This window comes from Piliocolobus tephrosceles, chromosome 10 (genome assembly GCF_002776525.5).
Source record: "Piliocolobus tephrosceles isolate RC106 chromosome 10, ASM277652v3, whole genome shotgun sequence".
Taxonomy (NCBI): domain Eukaryota; kingdom Metazoa; phylum Chordata; class Mammalia; order Primates; family Cercopithecidae; genus Piliocolobus; species Piliocolobus tephrosceles.
The window spans coordinates 122,756,588-122,767,239 of NC_045443.1; the positions used below are offsets into that span (position 1 = coordinate 122,756,588).

General features: G+C 45.5%; 1 protein-coding gene across 1 annotated transcript in view; it reads right to left on the bottom strand.

Annotated features, from left to right (window-relative positions):
• Positions 1-10,419: 10,419 nt before the first annotated feature.
• The window catches only part of LOC111538709 (polyubiquitin), a 1,723-nt gene continuing 1,490 nt past the window's right edge, over positions 10,420-10,652 (bottom strand). The window contains exon 2 of the mRNA XM_023206219.2: positions 10,420-10,652. This exon is cut by the window's right edge and continues 219 nt beyond it. Coding sequence (XP_023061987.2) covers positions 10,488-10,652 — 165 coding nt within the window. The 3' untranslated portion in view covers positions 10,420-10,487.

Here is a 10,652-nt window from a genome sequence, read left to right on the forward strand (position 1 = left end):
AGAGACTAGGAGTTCCAGACCAGCCTGGGCAACATGGTGAAACCCCCGTCTCTACAAAAAATACAATAGCTAGGACTACAGGCACCCGCCACCACACCCGGCTAATTTTTTGTATTTTTAGTAGAGAAGGAGTTTCGCTGTGTTGGGAGGCTGAGGCAGGAGAACGGCATAAACCCGGGAGGTGGAGCTTGCAGTGAGCCGAGATCGTGCCACTGCACTCCAGCCTGGGCAACAGAGCGAGACTCCGTCTCAAAAGAAAAAAAAGTTAGGGCCAGGCGCAGTGGCTGACACCTGTAATCCCAGCACTTTGTGGGGCTGAGGCAGGTGGATCACTTTAGCCCAGGACTTTGGGACCAGCCTGGGCAACATGGTGAAACCCTGTCTCTACAAAAAAAAACACAAAAATTGGCTGGACATGGTGGTGCACGCCTATTAGTCCCAGCGACTTGGGAGGCTGAGGTGGGAGGATCACTTGAGCCGGTGGAAGTCAAGGCTGCAGGGAGCCATGATCTCACCATTGCACTCTGGCCTGGGCAACAGAGTGAGACCCTGTCTCAAAAAATAATGATCATAATACCAGTCTGGCCAACATGGTGAAACCTCGTCTGTACTAAAAATACAAAAATTGGCTAGGTGTGGTGGCACACACCTGTAATCCCAGCTACTGGGGAGGTTGAAGCATGAGAATCGCTTGAACCTGGGAGGCAGAGGTTGCGGTGAGCTGAGATCTCGCTGCTACACTCCAGCCTGGGCAACAAGAACGAAACTCTGTTTTATTTATATATATATAAATTCAGCATATATATATATATGCTGAAATTCCTGCAAACTAATGTTAGCTTTGTCTTCATTGCAGGCAGAATGGCAATAACATCATCTGGAGGTTATGATGATGTCATCTGGGTAGCAGGTAAATTTTTTTTTTTTTTTTAGACAGAGTCTCGCTCTGTCGCCCAGGCTGGAGTACAGTGGCGGGATCTCGGCTCACTGCAAGCTCCACCTCCCAGGTTCAAGGGATTCTCCTGCCTCAGCCTCCCGAGTAGCTGGGACTACAGGCATGCGCCACTACACCCAGCTAATTTTTGTATTTTTAGTAGAGACGGGGTTGATTGGCCAGTATGGTCTCGATCTCTTGACCTCGTGATCCGCCTGCCTCGGCCTCCCAAAGTGCTGGGATTACAGGCGTGAGCCACCGCGCCTGGCCAACAGGTAAATTTTTTTTCTCCTTACACTGGGCCCCACAGAAGGGGGTGAGGTTTGGCTGCAGCTTTGGGGGATATAGCTAAGGAAGGATGTCAGCTCTAGGCCAAGGACAGGAATGACCTATCAGATCCCCCAGGGAAGGAGCAGGACCCTGGAGTATTAATATCTGCGGCACACAATTGTGATTTCTCTGCGTTGCCGTTTCCTTTCACTACCCCCATGTCTAGCTGTCCTAAGGAAAGAGCCAGATCCCTGAGGCAGCCCAGAGAAGCCAAGTCTAAGGTGTCAAGAGGTCATGGGCAGAATCTCCCAAGGCAGCCAGCTGGCCGAGTGACAAATGACGACAATCACAGATTTGTGGAGAGTGCAAGCATTCTTCAGAAACTCCCAAAAATACCAGCGAGGGGAAACTGGTAAGTGGACTTCCTCGAGGACTCACGCACAGTGCAGAACAGACCACTGTCCCATGAGCTTGCAGGGACACAAAGGCCCCTAAACACTGGCCCACACAGCACGGAGTCACACTTGCCCCTCCCTCTTGCCTACGGTCACTCCCCAGCCACAGTTGATGCTAACGAGCTTTGCCCTTCACTCCCGGGAGGTCGGCAGCTTTTGCACATTTTAAGATCACTTGAGAGTTTATAAATATGTCCTGTTTCTCTATGACCATCGCTATGGAAGAGACGAAGGTGTCCTAACCTGTTTTCCATCAAAACTTGTGTTCTAACGCTAAAAGGAAAAGCAGCAATAAAAACAACCAAAACAGTTTTTAAAAATAGGTTTTATAGTTTCAAAAACAATAAAAAGAATAAGAGCCAAGCCTAGAGGTGCGCACCTGTAATCCCAGCTACTTGGGAGGCTGAGGCAAGAGGATGGCTTGAGCTAGGGAGGTTTAGGCTGCAGTGAGCTGTGATCATACCACTGCACTCCAGCCTAGGCGACAAAGGGAGACACCATTTGTAAAAAAAAAAAAAAAAAAAAAAAAAAAATTTTTTTTTTTGAGATGGAGTCTCACTTTTTCACCCAGGCTGGAGGGCAGTCGCCCAATCTCAGCTCACTGTAACCTCCGCCTCCTGAATTCAAGCGATTCTCCTGCCTCAACCTCCCAAGTAGCTGGGATTATAGGTGCATACCACCACGCCTGGCTAATTTTTGTATTTTTAGTAGAGACAGGATTTCACCGTTGGCCAGGCTGAGATCTCCAACTCCTGACCTCAGGTGATCCGCCCACCTCGGCCTCCCAAAGTGCTGGGATTACAGGCGTGAGCCACTGCACCCGGTGTTACAAAAAAAAAAAAAAATTAAATTTAAAAAGAATGATCATGGGTCAAGTACGGCGGCCCACACCTGTAATCCCAGCACTTTGGGGGACCGAGTTGGACAGATCACTTGAGACCAGAAGTTCGAGACCAGCCTGGGCAACATGGTGAAACCCCCATCTCTACAAAAAATACAAAAATTAGCCAAGTGTGGTGGCACACATCTATTTTCCTAATTACTTAGGAGGCTAAGGCGGGAGGATCACTTGAGCTCAGGAGTTCAAGACCAGCCTGGCCAACATGGGGAAATCCCAACTCTACAAAATATACAAAAAATTAGACATGATGGTGAAGGCTTATAGTTCCAGCTATTTGGGAGGCTGAGGTGGGAGAATTGCTTGAGCACAGAAGTTGCAGTGAGCCAAGATAGTACCACTGCACTCCAGCCTGGGCAATAGAGCCAGATCTTATCTCAAAAAAAAAAAAGCAAAAACAAAACAAAACCCAATGAACGTGTAATCCAATTCTGGCTAATGCTGGCAAGTCCGCTAAGAGGACTTCTGGGAAAGATTTTCTTGCTCCTAACAGGAATCACAGGAAAGAGATGTCACCTTCCCTTCCTCTGGGCATTGTCTACATGTGATGTCGGGAACTGCTCAGCCATCTTGCTGACAACCTGAGAAACAAAGACCACTCAGAGAGGAGGCCAGAGCCCTAGCTCTGAATGTCTTACTCTGAAGATAATATCAATATATTTCCTTATTGTTTAGGCCAATTGGGTTGAATTTTCTTCCACTGGAAGTATCCTAATACAGTAGAGTCTCAATAAAGTTTTTATTAAATAAACAACTAGGGGCTGGGCACAGTGGCTCATGCCTATAATCCCAGTACTTTGGGAGGCTGAGGCATGAGGATTGCTTGAGGCCAGGAGTTCAAGACCAGACTGGGCAATATAGTGACACACTGTCTCTACAAAAAAATAAAAATAAAAATAAAAAAATTATCTAGGCATGGTGGTACACACCTGTAGTCCTCCCTGCTTGGGAGGCTGAGGTGGGAGAATGGCTTGAGCCCAGGAGTTCAAGGCTGCAGCGAGCTATGGTTGCACCACTGCACTCTAGCCTGAGTGACAGAGCAAGACACTGTCTCTAAAATATGAATAAAGAAATACATAAATGGATACCTACATTTGTTAAAAATAAGATCTCAAGCCGGGTGTGGTGGTTCACACGTGTAATCCCAGCACTTTGGGAGGCCGAGGTGGGCGGATCACCTGAGGTCGGGAGTTTGAGACCAGCCTGACCATCATGAAGAAACCCTGTCTCTACTAAAAATCCAAAAAAAATTAGCTAGGCATGTTGGTGCATGCCTGTTATCCCAACTACTCGGAGCCTGAGGCAGGCGAATCACTTGAACCTGGGAGGCAAAGGTTGCGGTAAGCCAAGATTGCACCATTGCACTCCAGCCTGGGCAACAAGAGCACAACTCCATCTCAGAAAAAAAAAAAAAAAAAAAAGATCTCAAATAGTAACTAGTAGTGATGAAACTTTTTTCTTTTTTTTTTTCTTTTTTTTTCCAGACGGAGTCTCACTCTGTCGCCTGGGCTGGAGTGCAGTGGCCGGATCTCAGCTCACTGCAAGCTCCGCCTCCCGGGTTTATGCCATTCTCCTGCCTCAGCCTCCTGAGTAGCTGGGACTACAGGCGCCCGCCACCTCGCCCGGCTAGTTTTTTGTATTTTTTAGTAGAGACGGGGTTTCACAGTGTTAGCCAGGATGGTCTCTATCTCCTGACCTCGTGATCCACCCGTCTCGGCCTCCCAAAGTGCTGGGATTACAGGCTTGAGCCACCACGCCCGGCCAATTTTTTCTTTTTTGAGACAGGGGCTTGCTGTGTCACCCAGGCTGGAGTGTAGTGGCGCAAGCATGGTTCACTACAGCCTCCACCTCCCAGGCTCAAACAATCCTCCCACCTCAGCCTCCTGAGTAGCTGGGACTACAGGTGTGCACCACTACTCCCAGTTAATTTTTGTATTTTTTATTTTATTAATGTATCTGAAGCTCACTCTTCCTCAATACAATTACCTTGTATTAATTCAGTTAAAAGATATTTAACCCATTTACTCAGCTGGTCACAGTGGCTCACACCTGTAATCGCAGCACTTTGGGAGGCCGAGGTGGGTGGATCACCTGAGGTCGGGAGTTCGAGACCAGCCTGGCCAACATGGTGTAACCCTGTCTCTACTAAAAATACAAAAAAAAAAAAAAAAAAAAATTAGCTAAGCATGGTGACAGGCACCTGTAATCCCAGCTACTGGGGAGGCTGAAGCAAGAGAATCGTGTGAACCTGGGAGGCAGAGGTTGAAGTGGGCCAAGATCATGCCACTGTACTCCAGCCTGGGCAACAGAGTGAGACTCTTTAAAAAAAAAAAAACAAAAGTATTTCAAAGGTATTTCATCCATTTACTGATAGCAACATTTGAAGCCAGTGGTTCCCAGGGCCATTAGTTTCACTAGGAGAGTTTTTTTAAATGCTGATGCCTGGGCCCCACTCCAGACCAAGCATTTGGTATTTGTTGAAAGCCCTCCAGCCCCATCTCTTCACTTGCTTTTCCCACCTCAGTTACGCTGGTCTCCTTTCTGTTCTTCAAATATGCCCAAATCTTCCAGCCCCAGGGCCCCCGTGCTATTTCCTGACTCTGTACCTTCTGCAAAGCTAAGGCCCATCTTCCAGGTCTCATATAAATAGTGTCTTTCGCCGGGCGCGGTGGCTCAAGCCTGTAATCCCAGCACTTTGGGAGGCCGAGGCGGGTGGATCACGAGGTCAGGAGATCGAGACCATCCTGGCTAACACAGTGAAACCCCGTTTCTACTAAGAAATACAAAAAAAAAACTAGCCGGGCGAGGTGGCGGGCACCTGTAGTCCCAGCTACTCGGGAGGCTGAGGCAGGAGAATGGCGTGAACCCGGGAGGCAGAGCTTGCAGTGAGCTGAGATCCGGCCACTGCACTCCAGCCTGGGTGACAGAGCGAGACTCCGCCTCAAAAAAAAAAAAAAATAAAAATAAAAAATAAATAGTGTCTTTCCTGAAAGCCTCTCCTGACCATCCGCAAGTAGGATCCCAAACCCCTCCCAGTCAACCTGACAGCCTCATATAACTCCTGTCACCATGTGTAATTTTTGCTTACTAGCAAATCAAACAGAAGCAAGCCATTTGATTGTTTCTTTTTTTTTTTTTTCCAGACAGAGTCTCATGAGCCTCTGTACAAAATAGAAAAGTTGATGGGATTTCAGGGAAAATGGATAATCTTCAGTTGGGGCAGTCAAAGAAGGCTTTGTGGAATCTTTGAATTAGATCTTGACATTATATTTTGACAGTACTTTAAATAAATACAAATAATGTTATTTTTTCTTAAGACTCATGCAACCTCATCTATGTAAGGGAATCCTTACATAGTGTTCATTCGAGTGTAAAACCACACTTTGGGATGCTTTACAATTTAACAATCAGGAACACTTACTCTATTTTATTGACTTAAATTTGTCGAGGTGGCAGGAAACAACTGAGTGAAGGGTGGGAAATGGCAGTGTGTATGTGGGGGAAAAAAGTGGCCAGCAGATAAGGGAAGCAGGGTGCAGAGTATTTTGAGGGGTTAGACCTGACCAGCTATAACAGGAAATAGAGGCTCTAGATTGAAGAGTAGCTACAATGGATGTTACGGAGAAATTCCAGCTGGGGTGGAAACATATAGCTGCAAAATTGGAAGAGCAGCTTATTCTAGGCAGAAAAGAAGAAAGTAAAAGGCATTGCCGGGCGCGGTGGCTCAAGCCTGTAATCCCAGCACTTTGGGAGGCTGAGACGGGCGGATCACGAGGTCAGGAGATGGAGACCATCCTGGCTAACCCGATGAAACCCCGTCTCTACTAAAAAATACAAAAACCTAGCCGGGTGAGGTGGTGGGCGCCTGTGGTCCCAGCTACTGGGGAGGCTGAGGCAGGAGAATGGTGTGAACCCGGGAGGCGAAGCTTGCAGTGAGCTGAGATCTGGCCACTGCATTCCAGCCTGGGTGACAGAGCGAGACTCCGTCTCAAAAAAAAAAAAAGAAAGAAAGTAAAAGGCATCTGAGGGGATAGTAAATTAATGCTTACTGATAAGTAAACAAGCCTCTGCAAGTAGAAAGGTAAAAGCATAAATTGCTTGGTCAACCACAACCGCTTGGGAGTGCTGCAGGCTTCATGACTAAACCAAAGTCTGTCCCTGAAGCTCCCTCTTCCGGCAGAAATAAACACTGCACACTAAGCTGGCTGACTCCTTTAAATTAAAAGGCGCTTGCCAATCTCTAAACAGTATACCTGTATGGGAGTCACAATTGTAATATCTTGGTGAGGGTTTTGTCGTGCCTTCAGGCAAACTATAAAAGGAACACTAATTTAAATAAATACAAACATTGTTATTTTGTTCTGAAGATTCATGCAACCACATCTATGTAAGTGAATCCTTATATGGTATTCATTCAAGTGTGAAACCAAACTTAGGGATGCTTTAAAATTTAACAATCAGGAACAAGACTCTGTTAAAAAAAAAAGAAAGAAAGAAATATTAGAACGCTGTCAAACTATAAAAATATAAAGTGAAATAGCACAGTGCAGAACAGACTGTACAGACCAGTGTGCTACCTTTCGTATAAAGGGGAATTACATATATTATATATAAAATTTTTTATTATTTATGTATATACAGTACTCGCTATATATGCATAAAGTCTGAAAGTACATGCTGGGGGGAAGGGGTGGATGGGAGACAAGGATGGAAGATTTTGTTTGTTTGTTTGTTTGTTTGTTTTTGGAGACCATGTCTCACTCTGTCACTCAGGCTGGAGTGTGGTGGCACGATCTTGGCTCACTGCAACCTCCACCTCCCAGGTTCAAGTGATTCTCCCACCTCAGCTTCCTGAGTAGCTGGGACTACAGGTGTGCGTCACCACGCCCAGCTAATTTTTGTATGTTTATTAGAGATGAGGTTTTGCCAATATATATATATTGGCCAGGCTGGTCTCGAACTCCTGACTTCAGGTGATCTGCCCACCTCGGTCTCCCAAAGTGCTAGGATTACAGGATTACAGGTGTGAGCAGTGAGCAGCCTGGAAGATTTTTTGTTATATACTGTTTAAAAGTTTTTAAGTAGTTGAAACACATGAAGACATCACCTCAAAAAGTCACATTGATTCAAAAATATGCACATTAAGGATTTTTTGAAAAATTTAAAAATTGAGAAATATCACAGGACAGTAATACAGTAATCATGAATAATTACAAAAATAAGTGCTGGCTGGGCATGGTGGCTCATGCCTGTAATCCCAGCACTTTGGGAGGCCAAGGCGGGTGGATCACAAGGTCAGGAGCTCGAGACCATCCTGGCTAACACGGTGAAACCCCATCTCTACTAAAAACAGAAAAAATTAGCTGGGCCTGGTGGCGGGCGCCTGTAGTCCCAGCTACTCGGGAGGCTGAGGCAGGAGAATGGCGTGAACCCGGGAGGCGGAGCTTGCAGTGAGCCAAGATCGCGCCACTGCACTCCAGCCTGGACGACAGAGCGAGACTCTGTCTCAAAAAAAGAAAAGTATCCCTGGAAAGTTAAATTGAGTAGGGAATTTAAATGGGTTATTATCACCTTTGACTTTATAAACCTGCACACACACACACAAAATGTGTATGTATTTAATTACAAACTAATTAAAGACCTGGCGTGGTGCCTCACACCTGTAATCTCAGCACTTTGGGAGGCAGAGGCAGGAGAATCACTTGAGGCAGGAGTTTGAGACCAACCTAGGCAACCAGTGAAATCCCCTATTTTTTTTTTTTGAGACTGAGTCTGGCTCTGTCGCCCAGGCTGGAATGCAGTGACACAATTTCGGCTCACTGCAACCTCCACACCGTGGGTTCAAATGATTCTCCTGCCTCAGCCTCCTGAGTAGCTGAGATTACAGGCACCTGCCAACACACTCAGCTATGTTTTGTATATTTTGTATATTTAGTAGAGATGGGGTTTTGCCTTGTTGGCCAGGATGGTCTCGAACTCCTGACCTCAGGTGATCCGCCCGCCTCGACCTCCCAAAGTGGCTTAAAGGTGTGAGCCACCGCACCTGGCCTGAAATCCCTTATTTTTAAAAAGGGTAAATAAATGTTTTTTTTTTTCCCTCTGGGAGTGACAATACATGGAAATTTCACCTTCTACATCACTAATTTTATGAATGTGCTTATGTTTCTCTATACTGCTTTTCAAAACTTTTCTAGCACCTATGCTTGTAATTTCGGAATTTCTCATTGAACTTGATAGAAGAACTTTAGTTCAAGGAGCCAAGTGTTCTTCAGTGAGTTTTCAAGTGAGCGTCCTCACCTCTACAACACTCACACAGCTTAAAACAGACTAATGTTCTCTCATGCCAAGATCCTGCCGGCTCTGCACAATGCTGTAACACCAATATGACCCAGTTCCCACATCCCACATCTTCAACAGCTTAAGCAGCCACGGCCTTTCTTGCACTTGACTTGATGCAGCTTTGAAGTTTTCAAAGAGCACTTGACACTGATTTATCAACGTTGCAATGCCTGACACCAAGTGTATATCTTTAAGACACTATTCAAGGTATTTCTTCCTTATACTAAGGTCACCCAGATTTTAATGGGCACTAAAATTACACAGAAATTTGCATACTAACTGGAAGTGATCGCCTGCCCAGTAGTGGTTGAGTTTGTTGGGTTCTTGTAATGTTTCCTGATTCACGTACTCACTTGCATGGGAGGGTCATGGAAATTATTATACATTAGATGCACTCGTAATGAAAACTCACAAAGGATTTCCTTAAGATTTACAAATTTCTCAAATTTTAGTCCAGTAACCCTAACCCTAACCCTAAAACTGGTTTAAGCCACGCTTAGCTGCTTTACAATTGCGGCGAACGTGAGATTCTTCTACAGCAGAGGTTGTTCATGAATCCCCTAAAACTTTAGGGGAGAGGGGAAGGAGTGATTCTCCTTGGGAAAAACCTTCCAAGACCTTTAAAGGGCCTCTGGATGACTGCCTGGTGTCCACCTTTTGTATTAAACCAGTTTCCCTGCAACTTCCACCTTTGATTCTAGTCAACACCTTACCAGGACCATTTGATTGGGCAAATGCTATTATACACTTGGGACAAATCCAAAGGTCCATTGTTTCCCCCACTGGTTATGTGCCAATCCTCCATCTATAGTCACATAAAATGTGTCATTTTATCAGCAAGAATTGTTTGAAGGAATAGCTCATTCTCCAACCACTAATTCTTTTTCTACACCTTGGTGGCTATGCCTTTTAATGCTTTACCTGCCACATCCTCTTAAAATTTGATCCCATGACTGTCTACGCAGCTCAATGTGCATTTATATAGACCCATGTACTTAAAGCATCCTTTCATAGTTACCTTCCCACCACTCCCACCTTTTAAAATTCCTTCCTCCTTCCTGGTGTTCCGGTAATTCTCCCATTCTCTTACCACACAAATCACCCACAAACCAGTATTTTTAAAGTTAACTTATATCTACGTATGTAAAATACTTCCATCTCCCAACAACTTTTTTGTCTTGCTGTTCCCCCAGCGGGAGTACAGTGGCACTCAGATCACTGCAACCTCCGCTTCCTTGGTTCAAGGGTTCTCCTGACTCACCCTCCCATGTAGCTGGAATCACAGGAACTCACCACACCTGCCTTTTTGTATTTTCAGTAGACACAGGGTTTCACCACGTTGGCCAAGCTGGTCTTGAAGCTTGCTTTTACTTGCACCCACCTTCTACAGTTCATACTGTATTAAGGTCAACCCCTTCAATGACATTTCACTGTTACCACAGCAACATTTGTAGACTGAAAACCTTGATCCCCTTCCCCCAGTCTAATGCAAAATAACCTTAACTTTTAAAAAACCACACCAGTTGGGAATGCAACAACTTTATTGAAAGAAAAGTGCAATGAAATTTGTTGAAACCTTAAAAGGGGAAACTTAGACACCCCCCCTCAAGCGCAGGACCAAGTGCAGAGTGGACTCTTTCTGGATGTTGTAGTCAGACAGGGTGCGCCCATCTTCCAGCTGTTTCCCAGCAAAGATCAACCTCTGCTGGTCAGGAGGGATGCCTTCCTTGTCCTGAATCTTTGCCTTGACATTCTC